Source organism: Notothenia rossii (assembly GCF_949606895.1).
Source record: "Notothenia rossii genome assembly, chromosome: 8".
Taxonomy (NCBI): domain Eukaryota; kingdom Metazoa; phylum Chordata; class Actinopteri; order Perciformes; family Nototheniidae; genus Notothenia; species Notothenia rossii.
Genome location: NC_136906.1, coordinates 74,193,772 through 74,214,737, shown reverse-complemented (window position 1 = coordinate 74,214,737; position 20,966 = coordinate 74,193,772). Strand labels below are relative to the sequence as shown.

The window sequence follows — 20,966 nt, the reverse complement described above, 5'->3', positions numbered from 1 at the left end:
CTAAAGCAGCTCCATTTCTCAGCATTTTGAGAATTACCGTGACAGTTTTGTATTTATCGATCCAGCTGGCCTGGTTTGATTGCTCGTTATGAGTATTTTTGCAAATAATGTCCTCAAAAGGGTTGAGAGCTAAACAACGTTCATGCTAAGATTGTTTCTATTTAGTTTTTTAATTATATCATGCCCAATAATTGACAACAAAAGCTGAAGTTATATTCACGTTGAACACTCAAATGTACCATGTTCCCCACCTGCCCTGAACACAACACTCCTTCACTTCCTGTTCACCTGAAGCGCAGCTGATATTGATGAGGATAATAAAAGCCGGCCTCCTTCCTTCACCAGTGACTTTACCAAGTGACTGACGGAGATTGATGTGTTTCAGTGAGAGACTGCTGCTGTGTACTTGAGTTGCATTTTAACCATGAAGATCACAGACAGTAGTGTGATTCGGTTTCACCTTAAAATTCTCCATGGGATAAGTGTGAAGAACTTGGAGAAGAAAAAGAAGAGCCTGCTCTTTGGTGGTTCAAAGGTCTTTGGAGTTCCTCTGGAGAATTTAGCCAGGAAATACATTCCTGAGTTTGGACTGGTTCCCTGGTGAGTAGCAGGATTACAAGAAATATGATATTCAACAGGATTAGCAGATTAGTTTATTCCTTTTGTATTTTTGAACATTTTGTTCCTCAGCTTTTTAGTGGATGCCTGTTCATTTCTGCTGGAGCGTGCTGGGACTGTGGGCCTGTTCAGAAAATCAGGCTCTCTTCCTCGCATTAAGACTCTCAGGGTAAGATCATTTAGATAATAATTGTGTCATTTGTTATCTTTTTTTCAATGCATGCTCCTTTAGTTAATATTAAGCTGTCTTTGGCTCTATTCTGCTGTAACAAATGTACATTTCCCCTGTGTGGAACGAATAAAGGTATTCTGATTCTGATAACCTTTTGACCTTTTTCTAATACAAGTTCCGCTGAAGCAATAGCACCATCTGTTGGTTTGAGCCAACACTGATGGGATGTGTCTTCTTTTCAAGATTCAAAGGTTTTGTCATATGCACAAAGCTACAGTGTAGAAATGGCAACAAAATTCTTCTGACCTGAGCTCCTCCAACAATGCAACATACAAAATAAAAAGCAGTGCAAAAAGTATTTATACACATGTCAATATAATTTGATATGTACAAGAACAGAATATGGAATCAAACAATGTAAATTAAGACAACATTTATTTTTTAAAATATTTTTTTTATTGAGTCAGGCACAATGAGTTTACATTTATACAGTCAATATTTTTGATTTATCTTTCCCCCCCTCCCGGTCCTAGCTAGTAAATTAAATAACTAATTAAATCAAATAGATGCATGTACAGTATAGGTTAAAATAATGTAGAAGATAATATTAAAATAAAATGTATAGATAAGGCAATAAAGAATAGTAACAGTAAGACTTGTACCCATATATTCACATATGTATACCCACATATACACATATGTGTGTACATACTACATACCCACACACATGTACACATGCACATACATACATGTACCTACACACATGAATACAAAGACAGAACAAATAAATACAAATTAATATAACAAAATCAAACGGATAAAAAGAGATCCAAGGAAAAAAAACATACACATACATTTGTAGTTCCCCCCCTTTCTTCTTAATTTAGTGTCTTAAGTTCAGCTATGTAGGCTATCATAGAGCCCCAGACAGATTCAAATAGTTTTTAAGACAACATTTATTGCGGTGATAACTATTTATTTATATATATTAGTATATTGCAAGATGACAACAGGAATGTTTATCGGGGCGCTTGACAGAGCTCAGGTGTTTAGCATGCTCTTATGGCCTGTGGGATAAAACTGAGGTGTTCATCTGACCCCCTTTGTTTGTGTGTGCTTTCAGGCTAAGTTGAATAGCGGTGAGGGTTGTCTTTCCACAGCCCTCCCTTATGATGTTTCCACGCTGATCAAGCAGTTCTGCAGGGAGCTGCCGGAGCCCCTGCTGCCCCCCGAGCTGCACGCTGCCTTGCTCAAAGGCCGGGCGTTATCCAGCCCGCAGGACAATACCTCCGCCCTGCAGCTGCTGTCCTGTCTGCTGCCTGCCAGAAACTCCTCCTGCCTGCATTACCTGTTCGACTTCCTCTCCAAAGTCTCAGAGAGGTTTGTAAGGCCTAATAATGTGGAGGAATGAAATCCTTGGGCAAAGAGCGCTGAGAGTACATAGAAGTTGGACAGTCTGCTTATATTAGTGCGCTGGAATGTATGAAGCTCCATTTAGAGTTTATTATATGATCTGCCAAAGATAACACTAATGTTAACGTTTTTAAGGAGCAGTCGTCTCTGTCTTATGATGTCAGACGATCCTTTTAACACAAACTGAATAGCAGTGTCTCTTTTACCTGATGCATATCTGCAGGAGATTGAACTTCTTATCAGTAAAAGCAAGATTTAAAGCTTCAACAGATGTTATCAAAATGGTATTTGACGTTTTTATGACTCATTTGGCAAGGCAAGGCAAGGCAAGGCAAGGCAAGGCAAGGCAAGGCAAGGCAAGGCAAGGCAAGGCAAGGCAAGGCAAGGCAAGGCAAGGCAAGGCAAGGCAAGGCAAGGCAAGGCAAGGCAAGGCAAGGGGCGCATGGCACATGGCACGGCAAGGCACATAGCACGGCAAGGCACATAGCACATAGCACCTTTCAACACAAGGTAATTCAAGGTGCTTTACAAAAAATGAAAGACATTCAGACAAAGGAATTTAAAAACACTCATTGAAAAGAAAAGATAATAAAAGAAACATTAAAAGAAAAAAGTACATGAATAAAAAGTTACAGTGCAGTTTAAGATATGAATAGCTCACACAGAAGTTCCACTTTACTGATGCCTTTCTTTAAGGTTTCTCCGAACATGAGCTGTGTACGCTTGTATGGCACATACGTCCCAAGCAGCATACACAGAGAAAACCAGCCAGGACAAAGTCCCCAGACACTGAGTCCCTGGGGTTACTAGCCCCAAATGTTCATTAACCAAAAACGAAACACAACGGCTCAGTTTCAATTAAAAGCAGCGGCAAAAAGAAAAGTCTTCAGCCTGACTTTAAAAGTAGTCAGAGTTGCAGCGGACCTGCAGGTTTCTGGGAGTTTGTTCCAGATATTTGGAGCATAATAGCTGAACGCTGCTTTACCATGTTGAAAGCAACGTATAACATATAATACAACATACAGTATAACACCCTCATTTTGTGATGCATCAAAATTAGGTTATGTCTGTTTGTAACCCCTTGTTATCCCTATATGGTCTCAGTGTGGAAAGGTTTTATGATAACCACAACTTTTGTGGATCAGTGGTTTTTAGAAGCCTGAAGAGTTTATCATCTCCAAAGTCATTAAAGAAGGAAATTGTTTGCTGTAATAGAAATATTTTGTATTTCTAGTCCCTGTAATCATTGTTGGGACCTCTTTTATCAAGGGGTGACTTGACCTGATCTACTCTGACTTTATAGCAAGTGTAAGTGGCCTAACATGATGGACAGTTCTCTTATTTCCTTTCCATCTTGTTCTTTTCAGAGAAATGATTTAAAGTGATTTGATGGAAGTGACAGGATTCCAAACTATTTCATTGATTTAATTGTGTTTTCCCTTCATTGTCAGATGCTCTGAAAACTTGATGAACTGCTCCAACCTCGCCACAGTCTTCGCTCCGTGTCTTTTACCGCCTCCAAACAAGACCGAAATGTCTGAAGGGCGGCTTAAACTCAGAGTTCTCGTCCTACACACCTTCATTGAAAGTCCTCACTTATTCGGTAACAAACCAAATCTTCTTGAGCTATATGCTGTATTGAAGGCTGTTTGAATTGACTGTATACGTGCAATGTTGTAAGATCTTTACTGTTTGCTTTTAGGTGTGATTCCCAAAGCCGTAATGGACAGTATGGAGTTTCTGATCAACTTCCCTCTTCAGGACGCTAGGAGAGGACACAGAAAGACACAAAGTTTGAGAGGTAAAGCAGTAGAAATTGTGCCGTTAGCTCTGCCTTAAAATGAACGCCTCCTTTTAATTTATGTTCTCAAATCTTTAGAGAAGACGGCACCCTGGATTCCAGTGAGGTCCAAGGTCAAGCCGGCCGTCTCTGAGCAGAGTAAAGAGTCGACGCCCGGGGAGAAACCCACGCTCAGGAGAAGCATCGGCATGGAGACCTTCCCCAACATCCTGCTGTTTAGGAGCTGTAAGCCTTATGCACAATATGAAAAAAAAGACTGCAGCAGATGTACATTTTGGTACAGTATGTAACGCTTTTAATGTTTACAGACCAACGTTTCAAGCCTGACGCAGCTTTGCCGGACAGTCACAGCCTCGATGGCATAGAGGCATGCCCACAAGAAACACTAAAAAGGTATATTATTAAAGCATGATTCACTTCGTTTCAAACGGTGTTCATATACAAATGAAGTTATTATGGCAGGGGTAAAGGAGATTTATGGTTTCTACGTACTTAATATGTAACCTGGGGTTGAGGTAGCAGATGGATGATGTAGTAAGTAATTTTATAGTGATGTGTCAAAGCTTAAATGTAATCTGATATCGCAAAAAACAACATATGTGCTGTGCAACTAAAATAGGTGTTTTTTTTTTACTGGCTTTAAGGTAAAAACGACCCAGTCCCACATCTAATGAACATGCATCTGATATTTCTTTTTTGTCTTGTGGCCCTTTTTTGTTTTCAGAGACCTGCGTTTTGTCAATTTCTCACGATTTGCCAGAGGACACGGTTCAGAGAGCTCTCCTGTTGTCACTGGTGTCGGGAAACTGCAGCTCACACCTTGGAGGAAACGCGTTTCAATTTAATATTAAGAATATTAAGAAACAATGTGGGTTGCTCTAAGTTACTGCAGCTTATCAGGTTATGATGTCTGATTGACCGGTTTATATTTACTGGGAGGTTTAGTGTCCTAACTTGAATAATTGTCAAAGTTTTCATTAATTTATGTGTTTTTAATATTTATTTGACAACAGGAATTTTGTAGGTGAACCTTCACCTTTCATTTTGAGTGAATAAATGTTCCAGTTTTTTAACTACTTTTCTTTTTTATGTTTAACATAATGATAATAACTTTTAAATGGTTATGGTTAGGGAATGAATATCAGTTTATCTTTGATGCAAACCAAAGAGTTAAACTCAAAATGCCAGAAATCAAAGCATACAGGAGTTTATTTAATCGGGTTAAAAAGGTTAAAAAAAACAACACCAATAAATTAAATAATGGAATAACGATATTTTGATATATATTTACTCAAAAGCACAAACATACATAGATTTCTACTCTGATTTGTCTTTGACATAATTACAGTTTAAGATGATTATGTTACATGTTAGCATGATTGCTCGGTGGAGGGTTTCTGCAGGCCATCCACAAATAATTGCCAAATACATACAGCCAATGAGAAGCGAGGATTTGTTGTATCATAGCAACAACTGCATCTGAACCGTGAAGCGAGGAGGATTGCATCCTACGTGTTGCATAATGGTTACTTATGATGACAGTGGAAATAAAGTGTATCCCTTCAAAATAAAGTGGGAGAAATAAACAGGCGACGGAAACGTTAAGATGAAATGTTTTTAGAACAACTAGAAATAATTGAACACTACACATATGATGTGTCAGCTTAAATTAGAATGGATCTCGAAGGGAAGAAACAGGTTTTATAGTAGTTTTGTCATCGTGTGACGAAAGCAAGCTTTTATTCTGAAAAGCCAGAAACATGTTTTTTCTGGCTAGCTTGACACAGGTCTCGCGCAGTACGCAGGTCCCCATCAACACACACACGGTAAGAAGCAATACTGTAACATTTCTGTTTTGGTCATTTCTTATGTTTACTAGCAATACAATCACATTTATATGCAATACATGTTATACAATTCTGCTTTTCTTATAAAAATATGGTGTTTTTTCTGCTATATAGACATTTCATAGGCTCTTTATATGTATTTACATCGGCCTTGGGTCTGTTTACAGAGTAAGTGGCGCACCAAGACGTAATTCCATTTCCAGATAATGCAGCATTTTACAGTCTGTATGGAATACAACAGATCACATGAAGGCATAAAATGCAATCAGTTTTTCCACATTAGGGAATCTGTTCTTAATTAGCCTGTTATGTGTATCTAACAGGAAATGCAGCTGTGTTTGCACATCATTACTGTCCATCTTGTGTGCGGTAGTCTGATGTGTTTCTCCCCCGCAGATGACGGACATGATCTCGGCGGTGCGGCTCTCGGTGCTCGGCCTGCTCCTGGTCCTGCAGCTGGGCGGAGCTTCAGCCCGGAGCCCCCACACGACAGACCAGGTGTCCGAGGCCGACATCCAGCGCCTCCTGCACGGCGTCATGGAGCAGCTGGGCATCGCTCGGCCCAGGGTGGAGTACCCGGCTCACCAGGCCACCAACATCGTGGGTCCTCAGAGCATACAGGGTCAGTGACACACACGTGTGATCTTTATCTAGAGGAGATGAACCAGGTGAAAACCAGGAAGAAGATTAATAGCTAAAATAATAAAGAATACACTTTATTATAAGGGACATTTGGACAGTATGGATAGTGCAATATGAGTCATGAATTGTGTATTTAACCATACTGTATTTTAAATGTTAGTGTATATATTCACTCACTTCATCTCACTATGATTGAACAACCCAAACAGTAATATTAAAATAACACTAACTGGATCAGAACAATCAAATCCCTCTGGTTTGCTTTCATTATATATATATATAAATGATAATTCCTTTATCATGCGTGTCTATTCTGCATTTGTTTTTAAACAACAAAACAGCAATGTAGAAATATAATAACTTAATTTTATTGTATTTTTGTTCTCTCCGACGTACAGCTTGTTCAGACATTTTTTCATATTTGTTGTTAAACATGGACAATCAACGTTAACTGATTATGGAAGTAGTTGCACATTCATACATCATGCTGAATGCAAGTAGCCTAATATCATTCATCAATGATGGGGTTTCTTCCTGTTCTGAAATAAGTTATACAAATTATAAGAACTAATGTTGTTATGCCATGAAAAACACATGACATTAACACAACTGTTACTGCCTCCATTTTTAAGAATCTTTTTCCAGTTGCTGTTGTGTTTGTGCTGTTCGTAATTATTGTGTTCCTCCATAAGGTGGTGCTCACGAGGGGCTGCAGCACCTCGGCCCCTTTGGAAACATCCCTAACATTGTGGCCGAGCTGACTGGAGACAACGTTCCCAAAGACTTCAGCGAGGATCACGGGTACCCAGACCCTCCGAACCCCTGTCCTCTGGAGAAGACAGGTAGGATATAATTACATAATGTATAAACAAACTAATGTCTCAGTATGAACATAAGGGCAGATGTTTAGTTGACGCCACAGGGCTGGTTCTGTCTGTTATTTATTGAATTGATCTGCTGTTTTTTAAAATACGTTTCTGCATCCTTTGACACCAACAGCAGCAGACGGCTGTTTGGAAAACGCTCCGGACACAGCCGAGTTCAGCAGAGAGTTTCAGAAACACCAGCACCTGTTTGACCCCGAGCACGACTACCCAGCGCTGGCCAAGTGGGTGAGTACAGAGCAGGAGTGTAAACTTCACTACATTTCTTTGTGATTTGCATGGATTCATCCCTGAATGTTTGTCTGCTCAGGCGATTTGTTGACTGTAATTTAGAAACAAAGACTCTGGAAGAGAAGAAAGGCAAACATGATTTAATGTCTGAAGATGTTTTTTTTTTTCTGTGTTTCCTTTCAGAACAAGGAGCTTTTGTACCAGAAACTGAAGGGTGGACCCAAAAGAAGAAAAAGGGTATCATGTTTGTTGTCTTCTTCCTTTGTAGCATTGTGTCTGAGAAACCACATCACCAGCGCTGACATCTGTCCCAGAGCAGAGCGATGTACTCTGAAAGGAAGACTGCGAACACAAAATATACAACACATTTGTATAACTAAATCACTCACCCCACAATACCTTACATTTTTTCTAGCATGCTTTTATGATGAACGAAAGCCAAAAACTGTATTTAAAGAATTTTCCTCAATTTCTGGAATTTTCTGAGGACACATGCCAGACATACAGTGGGGCAAAAAAGTATTTAGTCAGCCACTAATTGTACAAGTTTTCCCACTTAAAAAGATGAGAGGCCTGTAATTTTCATCCTAGGTATACCTCAACTATGTGAGACAAAATGAGAAATAAAAATCCAGAAAATCACATTTCTGATTTTTTTTTTTAAAGAATTTATTTGCAAATTATGGTGGAAAATAAGTATTTGGTCACCTACAAACAAACAAGATTTCGGGCTCTTGCAGACCTCCTTCCATCAGCAAGTGCATTGAAGATGAAACGTGGCTGGGTCTTTCAGCATGACAATGATCCCAAACACATCGCCCCGGCAACGAAGGAGTGGTTTCGTAAGAAGCATTTCAAGGCCCTGGAGTGGCCTAGCCAGCCTCCAGATCTCAACCCCATAGAAAATCTTTGGAGGGAGTTGAAAGTCCGTGTTGCTCAGCGACAGCCCCAAACAATTTTGATTTTCTTTTTTCTCATTTTGTCTCTCATAGTTGAGGTATACCTACGATGAAAATTACAGGCCTCATCTTTTTAATTGGGAGAACTTGCACAATTGGTGGCTGACTAAATACTTTTTTGCCCCACTGTACAAAGTGTTCTTTAGGAATTCAAGGTTACACATAGGTGATTTATTATACCTACAAATAATCCTTTTGGGGATGAAGTATTCCTTTAACCTTACCTTTTGTAAGCTAAAAACCTAACTTTCAGATGTTCTCATTTGGTCAGATTATAGGTCATTGTGTTCATGTTTACAGTATGAATAGCAACATGTTTCTCCGCCTCCCTGCAGAGCGTGAACCCGTACCTGATGGGCCAGAGGCTGGACAACGTGGTCGCCAAAAAGTCTGTTCCTCACTTCTCTGAGGAAGAGGAGGAAGCGGCACCGACGGTCCCTGCTGCTAGCAGAACCAGCACCTAAACTCCTGCAGCACTCTGTAATATTTACTATACTTCCAGAAACAAGTTTTTAACTGTGTTTAAATCTTGATTGGAAGTGTACATTATACCTAGAAATGTATTATGAGTTGAATATGGATCTGGGGGAATGTTGAATAAGATGGTAATTCTTATTCATGACTGTACAGAAATGAATTAACTCTCTCTGAAGTTAGGTTTTTTGTATGTCTTGATATTTCCAGTTAATCACATCTGAAGCAAAGATTCAATATAAATCACATTTTGATCTTGGAAGCAAAGTAGCGGCTTTGCTTCGTCTTGTGAAGGATGATTTTCAACACCACTGTAGCATGGTAAATACTGTAGCTATTCTACTGATCTGCTTCTGTCACCATACTGCAGTCTCTACAGGCAGCACTACATATGTTGTAACTTCATCTCGCCGGATAAATGTTTGTGTTATGTTTGTGTTCTGTAAAGTCAAATAAACGATTTATCTGCATTGAAAAAATTTGGAAGTGTTTTTTATTTTACAATTCCAATCCAGACGGATGAGGTGAGGGTCAGAGTTTGAGAAGGGGGGAGGGGGGCGTGTTCAGATGAAGCTCTGTTGCTCAAGACAGTTTAGAAAAGCCCTCAGTGAGTCATTCATAAGCCACTACAGAGGAGGAGAGACCTGAAGAAGAAACCCACGCTGTGACTGACTGGATAACGTTTTTATTGAGGAGCTTACATAAACAGGTAACTTAACTTTAGTAACTGCTGATTGTGTTTGACTGAACTTCTAAATTATCTTTTTTTTTTTTGGTGCGTAATGTAAAAGCTGTGCGTAAATCCACACGAATTTCGTAAAATGATTACCAATGACTGACACGTTTTTTCTCTTTTAGTTTCAAATATGACAACACCATCAATTATGATCGCTGCAGCCGTTTTGGTGCTTTTGCTCGCGGAAGCATCCACTTTTCAAGGCGCATTCCCCCACCCAAACAAATACAACCCAAACGAATCGGATGGATGCCAACAGCCCGCCATCAGTGGAATACTTACCCGCGGACCGGGGCCTGTGACCGCCACCGACGAGGTGCTGGAGTCCAGTCAGGAGGCTCTGCACGTCACGGAGCGCCGGTACCTGCGGCTGGACTGGTGCAAGACGCAGCCGCTGAAGCAGACGATCCAGGAGGAGGGCTGCCTGAGCCGCACCATCATCAACCGGTTCTGCTACGGACAGTGCAACTCCTTCTACATCCCGAGGCATAACTACCAGGACGGAGACGCCTTTCAGTCCTGCTCTGCCTGCAAACCCAAAACCTTCAGCACCGTCACCTACACCCTGTACTGCCCGGGCCAGACACCCAGCACCAGGAAGAAACGGATCCAGCGCGTAAAGCAGTGTCGTTGCACCACGATAGATACGGATTAGACGGGAAACGGTCACAAATCAAGGTTGTAAATACCCGATTCCACTGGAGGGAGACTGCATCATTGCAAAAAACAACAACTGGAAAGTTTATTTTGCTTAAAGGACACATGGGAAACAGTTGGAATAATAAGGTGAAGAAGTAACCTGAGCCCTTGTCATTGTAAAGGAGAAAAGATGAATATACAAACGTGGATGATTCCATTTATTTCTCCCTTTTCTCTCTAAAATAGATGATACTTTAAGCTGTAATCAATAATTCCTCACATTGTCCAAATATCTCATCTATCATTCATCAGTCATTGCTTTCACAAAAACAGCTTTTCCTTTATCACATTTGGAAGATGTGTTATTATTATGCAGTATTGCCACTGATGATCATATTAGCATGCAGGCTGATGGATCATCTGATTATAAAGACATTTGTTCCAAGGATTGGGATGGTTTTATTGTTTCCACTGTGTGGGATGTTAAGCTCATCATGATTTATTATTTGTACAACCTGCACTGCTAAATGCCACTTCTTTTATTTTACAACTGTGTATAATATGTGTATCACGTCTTGTAAAGTTGCTCATAAATAAAACACACTATGAAATCATGTATTTTTCTAATCAGTGATTTTATTCGTAGAAAAATGAGGATTAGAGATGCAAATCATTGGCTAAGAAAGTTCAATACACAAATATAAATATAGCACTATGGTTTATAATATTACACTCTAAATATTGCACGTTAAAATCTGTCAAATCAAAGTTCATTTCGGGTGGCAAATATTTAACAAAACTGATAGATTTCTTTAGATAAAAGTGACAAAACATTGTTTTAAACCCATTCATTTATCTTGTTTTAATGAATAAACTGTTCATTTGGTATCATGGTCCATTTCCAGTCCAACCCAAGATGGTTTTATTGATCCGGATCAGTCAGCTTTATGTTTCTTCTCTCTTAAATCGAGGAGATGTTGGATTCTTTCTGACGCAGTCTCTCTTTCTGTTGGTGGAAAAATGTGTGTTATCAATTCTGACAAAATATAATCTGGACATCAAAGCAGAAAGAAGTGTTTTGAATGATGTGCTTAGTCAGACAGAGAGTAAGAGCATGAGTTTACTTCTGTATGTGTATTTATTTATCTGCATTGCATGGTTTAGGAAATGCATTTATTTAGAGTCAAAACTGTAACTGTGTCAAATCTTACCAGACTGTTGGGGTTGATCTTTCTGGTCTCCACCTTCTTCTCCGATGTGATCCTCTTCACTGACAGCTGAGCCTCTTTTAATCTGCAAGAACAAGGTGTTACGTTCATTGGTTCAATGGTTTGACTTAGTATTAGAAATCAAATGCTTTAGAGTATAAATTCAAAGTATCGACTAGATTTGACATGACTAATAAGTTCAGTCAAATTAGTTCAATCAAACCAAAAAAGGAACGCAGATTTACTCAATGACGTGAAGGTAAAGCCTTTCACTGTTTGCAAATCTGTTGTGTTTAATACAGAGCTCAGAGAGCGCAGACAGACCTATCTCGCAATGTCAATGAAAGGGTAAAATCCTTTGTGTAACAACCCAGGGATCACTTCCAATTGAATGGGTTTACTTTGGCCCATGCTACAACGCTCAACAAAGTTTAATGGAAATTGGGCGGGTAGTATTTATGTAATACTACAGACAGACAAACAAACAAACCTGAAAGAAATAAAGAGAGGATCCTGCTTATTACAAACAGAAGATGCACGTGCAAATCTCTGATACCTTTCATTTGAGATGTTCTTGTTCTCCCTCTTCCACCTGGTTTTGAAGTCGGCACAAAACTCGAACCAGAGCATGAAGAGATGCCCGGCCGTCACCTCCTTCTCTCCTGACTTAGGCTTCAGTCCAAAGTACAGAGTCAAGTCCTGAAAACTGAACAAGTTAACTGAAATTTAAATCATTTCCACACGCGTTCATAGATTGCTTTTTTTCCTACGGTAAAAATATTTGTGGCTGCTCATGTCGACAATTATTTGTTTAGTCAAATTCAAACAAAGCACTGTATGGTGCACACAAAATATGGTTTAATTCTCACACCTTTTTTGTACAGTCATCAACTGATAAGACGCCTCTGCGTGTTCTTTACGTGCTGCAAAGAAAGAGAAAAGGAAACAGTTTAGTTATGAGCAGACTCAGCCTAAATAACATAACCCTCACCCTAACCATATGGAGCTTATATTAATATAAATACATGTAAAAGACAATATGAATATCTTATGTTGATGATCTTCTAAATGAAGCTATTAGCCACTTTGTTTAGATTACGGTACTTAATTTTATTCTGCTACCATTTTAGACCAATTTTTCAAATATATTTTCAACAAAGACACAATGTCATAAGACTTGCTTTCATTGTTTGGTGAATCTGTGATGTTAAAATCTTCCAAAAATATTTGTATGAGAAATATGTGCTTCATGTGTTTGAAATTACAAATAAAGCTTGAAAATGTAGTACACCGTATTGAATACAGTTTATTTGGTCTTTTATTATTTTACAGCGAGTTCACATCTTTTTATGTTGCAGCCTTATGCATAAATGTATTTGCCCACATACATTTGCCACAATTCATCATAACAACAGGAAAATGATTCTAGAAATCTTTGCAAATGTGTTCAAACGATAAACTGAAAGTTGAACCTTTACTATGAAACAGGTGCCTCTCATTCCTTTTAATCATCCGTGACATGTTTCTCCACCTTGTTCGGAGTGCACCTGTGGTGATTCAACTACTAATTGCACCTAATTAGGAAAGGCATACAACTGTCTATAAAAAAGATCTCACAGCTGACCAATCAGATCAAAATCTAGGACATGTGGTCGAAGAAACAGCTAGTGTGTCGAGGTGCAGCTCACAGAAATACATCTAAAATCCTGCTTTGTCATCATGGGATACTGAGTTTAGATGAAGAGTAACAGTGTATTTTAAGGTGTTAAGCTTTAGCCTGCAACCTTAAAAAAAGGTGGTATAGTTAAAGGTCCCATGTCATGGCCATTTCTACTGATCATAATTCCATTGTTGAGGTCTATTAGAATACATTTATATTGTTCAATGTTCCAAACTCACATTGGTTTCTCATACAGGATCTCTGTGTAGTATGTGTATTCACTCTCTGTCCTAAACGGCTTGTTGGAGCTCCGCCCCCCCCCCCCCCCCCCTCCCTGTGAGCCCACTGTGCTCTGATTGGTCAGCTCGGCCACTCTGTTCTGATGAGTCTACCACCGTTACAGCGGAACATCAGTGATTATGTGTTACAATGGCGTTAGCAACCAGAAAATGACACCAGTAAGGACAAACAGATGAGAATGCTGCGTGGGGTCTGGGTGCCGTGTTGGCGGGACGTTGCGAGGCTCGCTGCTGCTGCAATGTGGACAGTGTGAGCTGGGTTCATTTCCTGCTTGCTGCGTGGGGTCTGCGAGACAGCGAGACATCGCGAATGGACGCGGGTGCTGCGGAACCCCTATCTGCGATGTTCCACTAGCACACGCACCCCCAAAGGCGGCGCACCTACAGTGTAAGCGCAACACAGTTTCGCCGCTGAGAGAGTGTGTGTGTGAGGAGCTCCACGGATTGGTCCATTTGGGTATGGTCAAAAGACAAAAATGAAAAAAGAGAAATGTCCAACGAGGCGTTCTGGGGCAGCATAGACAGCTCTTTTCTGTGTTAGAGGTTTACTCGCTACAGGGTGTACTTTGAGGGTTTGTGACTCTGCAGACCGTTTACATGCATAAAAACTTACATAACACACAAGGGGACGGGTAATAACCAGAAAAGCATGACATGGGACCTTTAAGGTCTGAATACTTCCTCGATGCCCTGTATATCAAATGAAACACATGTGAGACAAGGGACAAAAGATCAAACAAAAGTCTAGAGTTTTCTGGTTGAAACTCTTTACTTTGAAGCTTTGGGGTGTCACTTTTCATCACAGGCAGAAAAAGTGATCATATTCAAAACAAGAAACTAAAATCCATCCGTGCCATTTGAAATCCTTGTGAGGGGAACTGAGTGTGATTCATCCTGACACTGGGTCAAAATAAAAACCCTACAACATGAGTTAGTTTGATGAATATGTCCCAGAGCCGGTGTGTCTCAGCCGTCTCTAAGTCATTGCCAAATCTGTCTGATCCCTATCTGCGTGTCTAGCCTTTACTCTGAATCCTCCCTATCTGTCCTTTACGAACACAGACGGTACCAAGATTTATCTGACTGCTAAAGACAATAAACTAGTTCAGATGAAGCATAGGGAGAAAGAAATGGTAGAGTGGACAGATTCCTTATTATATGATCATTCTCATATTAAATTAAGTAATCGGAACTCAGGAGTTAAAAAGGCCCTATTATGCTTACTGATGTTTTCCCTCTCATGTAGGTTGTAATATAGGTGCATGTAAATGGTCTGCAAAGGCTCACATCCCAAAGTTCTCTCTCCCACACACTCAAATGAAATGCCTACATTGGACTCCGTAACACAGTGACATCACTACAGTATGTAACACTCGCACTACTTTCAGATAGCTCTCCAACACATTGTACGTGATAAGCAAAGGGGCGGGACATCTCTAAGCTGTTGACCGCTAACCAATCAGAGCAGACTCTGGTTTCAGACAGAGGGTGAAAAGAGCTGCTGCAGTACAAGACAAAAACTAAAGACCTTTTTGATAATTACACAATGTAAACATTTCACAGTAGAGGCTCACATTTGAACCTGAAAATTAGTATAAACGGACCCCTTTAAATATTTTCAGTACTTCAAAATATTCCCTTTGAACCCTTGTGTTGTGTTCAAAAGCTGTTACCGTTCATGGTGTTCGCGGATCAATTTTGACCCATGATTTATCTCAGTCCAAAACACACACAAAAAAAGAAATTATCATCCAATATTGCTTTAACTACATCATAACTAACTTACAACCAAACAGATTACACCACATATTGCACACGTGCATGTGTGTGTTCAGGTTCAAGTGTTAGTGTACATATTCTTTGAGAAAGGTCGAGTTCCCGTGGGGGGAGGGGGGCAGAGGGAGGGGAGACCAGGTGCATGTTGCGAAAAATTATTGTTACAGCGGATGAAGGGGGTGGGGGAGGGGTGTCTAAAGTCAAAGATGAATCTTGATTGGGCCAAATTTGACCCCGAGTGACCCAAAACAATTCTGCTGGGTCTCCCCAGACCCGAACACCAAAAGATACACTTTTTTTTTAGAGACCTTCAGATATTCAGATATACAGATGTTCATATAACTGTTGTGGAGGATATCATGAAACCTTGTTTGTCACGATATTCATGTTATGTCACCTTTTTATGTCTAGGTTTGGGTGTTTTGCTGTTCTCCCTGTCATGTTTTCCTACTGGTTTATTGTCTGGTCCTTTTCCCTGGTTGCGTTCCGATAATCCAAAAATCAGCTCCTAAATTCTAACCCTATCTCCTATTCCTTGACCTCTGAGTGAAACGTCACAGGGTTAAGGGATAGTGGATAGGAGAATTCAAAAGGACTTAGGAGAAGAGACTGCGGTACTTTAGAGAATCCGAATGCACTTTCACTATCTGACGTGTTTATGATGCGCCAGCGTACGTCATTGTGTGCGTCTGCTGCTGTGGTGAAACTATGGAAACTACAGTGTTCTATAAAACGCACTACATGGATGTTTAATAAGAACGAGGGACTCATCTAGAGACTCTGCACCGTGCTCTGATGCTGTTGTTTTATGCTTTATGAACGTGGACAACAGAGAAACATATTCTTCATGACCAAAGTTGTAATTGAAATAAAAAAGGAAAGTGAAATGTATGCTCATCACCCTCTCCCTCCGGTCCACATTAATCCCAATACGTATGATTTTATGAAAAGATCTTAAAATCAATACAAATGTATTTATTATAAACGTTAGTCCTTAACACCTATCACTGTGTACATTACCATTCAAACATCTTTTAAAAGTTGAACAAACCCCACACAGCTCAGTGAAATGTTGACTTTATTTGATCATTTCAGTAAAAACTAACGTTCATATTTCTCTTTTTGATTATAATACTGATGAACGTTCAAAACAAAGCACTTTGGCAACTTACCACATACGTTTTAAAATGCTTAATAAGCACCGTAACTTTCATGATATAATTTCTCCGTCATAATCGTTTGTTTCCGTGAACGGCCGACTGTTGTGTGACGCAAATGCTGCGGCTGCAAGGCATTGTGGGGCAACATTTTCTCCTCTCCTTTCGGTAAGGGAGGTCCAGTGGTTCCTAAGCTAAAGGAGGTTATAAAGGAAGTTTGAAACCTCCTTTCCTTTCATTTGGAGAATTGGAACGGCACTTAACATTGCTGCCACTGACGTACTTCCGGGTCATTTCACTTGGTTAGGAAGGTTCCTAAGCTAAATGGACTATTGGAACGCAACCCCTGTGTTTTTCCTCCTGTCCTTAGTTTCCCTGGTGTGTCTAATTGTCTGATTGTGTTCACCTGTTGCCCTTGTGTTTCTCCTCCCCTGCCCGGCTGTTTCTCGTCTTGTGATTACCCCTCCCTGTATTTAGTCTTGTCTCTTCCTGTGTTCAGTGTTGGTTCGTCTTTTGTTGGTGACTGAGTTCACCGTGGAGTGTTTAGTTTGTCCAAGTTATACTTTAAGTCCTTGAAATAAAGGTATTATCAGTGTTATCTGCATTTGGGTCCTGCCTGCTTCACTCTTCCTAACATTGTTCCGATAAAAAGAACTACTGTAGAGCGTAGTTATTATATCATTTTAACTTGAAACGGGTCACGGGAGACGCGAACACAACATAAGGGTTCAATGTTTTCCTTTAGCAAGCACTCCAATGTACCACATCGTTGAACCCATAAGACTAGTTTTAAATTACACCTAGTCGTGTTTGAAACAACTCACCTCTGAGAACAAAAGCCTCCATCTTGTCTTTAAACGGCTGCAGGTTTTCTTCAGGGGAATCAGAGCAAACGTTCCTTACATCTTTCTCACATCCTGGTGACAAAACAGAAACAAGAAAGGATTGGAAAATACACTCAATATTTATTTCTATATCTAATGAATTGTGTTTAAGAAGAGACAATGTGTAGCTGCGAAGGAAAGAGACAACACAATGACTTTTATATTATCTAGGGATACTTGGTCATTATTTGCAGAACTTAGTAAATGTTTTGAGAACGTTTTAATTTTGTTCATTCATTATTATTTTTGAGTTTTCATTATATTGGGACATTAAGTCATTACTTTGAGATGTTTTTTGTTATTTGCTAAGTCTCAGTTTACAGCTTTTATTTGTTTTTTCCCAAAGAGACGAGCTTCCATAAAGGGGAGAAGTGGTTCTGGGTTAAACTAGCTCCACCTGTGCCCAGCCCAGCTTCCTCTTTAGATATCACTCGCTGAGATTCACCCAGAGATGGCGACTGCTTCCCTCTCTGCCTCCTTCCCTCTCCCTCTCTCCATGTTGCTCTGCGTCCAATCAGTGGATCAGAGGAGCCAGTCTGCAGAGCCAGTCATAATAGAGGCTGCAGAGGGAGCCGAGACCCTGCACCCCCCACCACCCTGACGCTCGATCAACATCTCGCAGATAAGATTACAAAAGAATACTGTTTTCATTCAGGATTTGTGTAAACTGTGGAGGCGGGTATCTCTCCCTCTCCTTTCTTTCTTTTGACGGCCCTTTGTGTTCAGCAGAAGTTTGCTTATGTCAGACCGAAGAGGATTATAGACCCTCACATAAACAGAGCGTGCTCATGAGGAGTGTTGGGCGTTCAGATGTGAGACTGAAGAAGTGACTTGCTTTCATAGTGAGAAGATTTGTAGGTTTTGGTGGTTTACACGAGTAACCTCATCAATCACAGCAAAATCATGTGAAGGAAACCAAACTCAGGCTGAAGTACGGAAAGACTATGGAAGCAACCAATATTTCACTTGGCCAATGAATGGAAGAGAAAATTGTTTCTCTGCTTTGCAAATAAAGAAAGATCCTTACTTCCATAGTCCATGTATGATACTGGAAATAAACTCAAACAATATAGTAAGAGCAACACATTCAAATGATAATGGAAATGAAGCTAGCTAGTATTTAAAAGGCTTAGCTCACCCAAAATACAAAACAATAGTCTACATGTAAATTAGGCATGGCAGTACCCTAAATGCTCCATCTTTTGATGTGTAGTAGTAGGTATAATGTTAACCATTCTAAGGTTAGCTTACATGCTAACTTGGTATTAAAGTTAGAAACAAGGTAGAACTGAGGATGAGTTTAATAGGTTGGACACATTTCTGACCTGATGCTACCAAACTTATGACAAATCTTCCTGAAGGTAATATAAAGATAACGCATTATATGGCAATCCATCTAATAGTTCTATAGAGAGGTGAAGTCCCTCCCTTTCCGGGGGACCTCCATGGGACCTTATTTCGGAAAAATTATGTATTGAAGTCAATGGAGAGAGAAAGATTATCTTTCGATCCCGTTTGAATTGTGCCACGAATTACACATAAGATGTTTGTCAATTTAAAAGATAATTTTAAAAGTCAAAAAAATAAATATGTGTTGTAAAACTGTGAAGTTACACTTTTTTTGTGTGTAACCGCTCAATGAACTACATCTCCCATCTCGCACCACACACCAAGACGGCCGTCAAGTTGGCTCATTTCACTTCTTTCTTTCAGAATGAGGCGAAAAGTATTAAAAGAGGTGAAAATCACTACAAGTCTGGGAATGTTGACAGCTGTACATACACACAAGGGGAGTTAGTCGGTTCCGTAAGAGCCAGCATGCGGGACCGGGATTCTGGGATTTGTAGTCTTTCTAGTTGCGTATTTTTCATAGTCTTATATTTCAACAGTTTTACGACAAACTGTAACTTTTTTGACTTCGTGGCACAATTCAAACGGGATTGAAAGATAATCTTTCTCTCCCCATTGACTTCAATACATAATTTTTCCTAAATAAGGTCCCATGGATCGGAAGTAGATGGGCGGGACTTCGCCTCTCTATAGACATTAGAACAACAAATTAAAATGAAAGCTACATAGTGGCTCTCCTGGAGAACCATGGATTGACATTTACCTTGTTAATTTGCTATTAGAAGAAGGTCTTTTTATGTCTTTGGATCTCCTTTCCGTCAACAGTCAACATGGATGACTTAAGAGAAGCTAATCTCCCTGTAACTTTGTTGGCAAACATTTCATACCAAGCAAACCGAAAACAGAGGGAGAGTGAAGAATGACAGAAACCAAACATGAGGGCGGTTCAAACGGGCAGAACAAAAGGAATCTGCGCCAGGCCATCGAGATCGCACGGTGGTTTGGGTAGACGGGCGATAAGACAAAGCTGTGTTGAGAGGTAAAGAAAGCTGTCTGCGCTCACATCTGGGCGGCCACACTGGAGCCCAATGATACAGTCGGCCAGGTTAAGGATCCGTGCATCTCTGCAGAGATACTGGAGGTCTGGAGATTACACAAGTGGGAAGCTATGGTCTCCCTGCGCTGGCGACAGTAGCACAAAGGCCCTCCGATGTGAGATCTGATGGGCAGGAGGATTAGAAGCTGGATCTGAAAGGCGCCAGGCCTGTATCAGCAGAAAGACTGAATACACGCACAGCGAAGTGCAGGCAACAACACATGTATACATAAGGACACAACAATGCACCCACTCACAATCGCACACATGTAAGAGTAAGCATTGTCCTGGACGTGACTTTAACTGGCTGGCATTGCTGAGTGGCGTCATATGGGCACACTTAGAGAGAGAAAGAAACAGCGAGGAGAGTTAGAAAGACGAGAGGAAATCTTTTGTTCTGGAGCTTTAGCAAACTCAAGATCGATAAAAGAAGCAGTCCTAAGTATAAACAGTTACTCAATGGCTGGGGCCGGTGATGGGAAGCCAGGGTGGTGAGTTGTGTGTGTGTGTGTGTGTGTGTGTGTGTGTGGTGTGTGTGTGTGTGTGTGTGTGTGTGTGTGTGTGTGTGTGTGTGTGTGTGTGTGTGTGTGTGTGTGTGTGTGTGTGTGTGTGTGTGTGTGTGTGTGTGTGTGTGTGTGTGTGTGTGTGTGTGTGTGTGTGTGTGTGTGTGTGTGTGAGTGAGGGGGGGGGGTGTGTGAGGAAAAACGATGCCAGACTGGGCCGAGGTTTAGTCTGTGGGAAACTCTCAAAATCAGAGTGATAGAGTTACACAGGCTGGCTGAGGTTTTAACACAAAAACACAACAAAATGACCACAAGGCGAGACTATTCCGGTCGCCCAGTCACACGGGCGCTGAAGCTCAAAGAGGAGCTCATGGTTTGGGGATTATCATGTAATAATATTATGAACCGAGAGGAGTTTTGATATTTATTTCTCCAGAACAAGATGGAATAGATAGAAGGTTGCAGTTGTGTCGTCACATACTTGTCAGATCTCGTCCGAGCTGACTCAGGTCTCTGTTCAGGTCGTCAAACTTGACCTGTGCAGCCAGGAAGACGTCCTGAGGTTCAGGAAGTGGGAATACACTCTTGTCTGTGCCGGCGTTCTGGTGGGATACAAT

The 20,966-nt window shown here is 40.5% G+C and overlaps 4 protein-coding genes across 6 annotated transcripts in view; 3 read left to right on the top strand and 1 right to left on the bottom strand.

The window, feature by feature from the left end:
- Window positions 1–148: 148 nt before the first annotated feature.
- On the top strand, window positions 149–5,077 carry LOC307015847 (inactive Rho GTPase-activating protein 11B-like). Its single transcript, XM_079644766.1, has 8 exons — window positions 149–600; window positions 691–787; window positions 1,914–2,170; window positions 3,655–3,806; window positions 3,906–4,004; window positions 4,083–4,229; window positions 4,313–4,397; window positions 4,729–5,077. Exons 1-8 carry the CDS (start codon window positions 425–427, stop codon window positions 4,847–4,849), a joined length of 1,134 nt encoding a protein of 377 aa, XP_079500892.1. The 5' UTR covers window positions 149–424; the 3' UTR covers window positions 4,850–5,077.
- Window positions 5,078–5,749: 672 nt separating this feature from the next.
- On the top strand, window positions 5,750–9,511 carry scg5 (secretogranin V). The gene is made up of 6 exons (XM_079644767.1): window positions 5,750–5,830; window positions 6,248–6,473; window positions 7,186–7,335; window positions 7,493–7,605; window positions 7,792–7,845; window positions 8,903–9,511. Exons 1-6 carry the CDS (start codon window positions 5,765–5,767, stop codon window positions 9,029–9,031), a joined length of 738 nt encoding a protein of 245 aa, XP_079500893.1. The 5' UTR covers window positions 5,750–5,764; the 3' UTR covers window positions 9,032–9,511.
- A 146-nt stretch (window positions 9,512–9,657) lies between these two features.
- On the top strand, window positions 9,658–11,010 carry grem1a (gremlin 1a, DAN family BMP antagonist). The gene is made up of 2 exons (XM_079646821.1): window positions 9,658–9,750; window positions 9,900–11,010. Exon 2 carries the CDS (start codon window positions 9,908–9,910, stop codon window positions 10,430–10,432), a length of 525 nt encoding a protein of 174 aa, XP_079502947.1. The 5' UTR covers window positions 9,658–9,750; window positions 9,900–9,907; the 3' UTR covers window positions 10,433–11,010.
- Window positions 11,011–11,055: 45 nt separating this feature from the next.
- Window positions 11,056–20,966, bottom strand: part of fmn1 (formin 1) — a 29,822-nt gene continuing 19,911 nt past the window's right edge. For 2 of the 3 annotated variants that reach the window (XM_079643762.1, XM_079643763.1), the window contains 6 exons: window positions 20,831–20,951; window positions 17,341–17,433; window positions 12,496–12,547; window positions 12,181–12,330; window positions 11,628–11,709; window positions 11,056–11,422 (listed from right to left, as the gene is read on the bottom strand). In XM_079643762.1, coding sequence (XP_079499888.1) covers window positions 11,378–11,422; window positions 11,628–11,709; window positions 12,181–12,330; window positions 12,496–12,547; window positions 17,341–17,433; window positions 20,831–20,951 — 543 coding nt within the window. In that variant the 3' untranslated portion in view covers window positions 11,056–11,377. Of the gene's footprint in view, window positions 11,423–11,627; window positions 11,710–12,180; window positions 12,333–12,495; window positions 12,548–17,340; window positions 17,434–20,830; window positions 20,952–20,966 lie in introns of those variants that run through there. The other variant, XR_013801453.1, reaches the window with a different exon arrangement.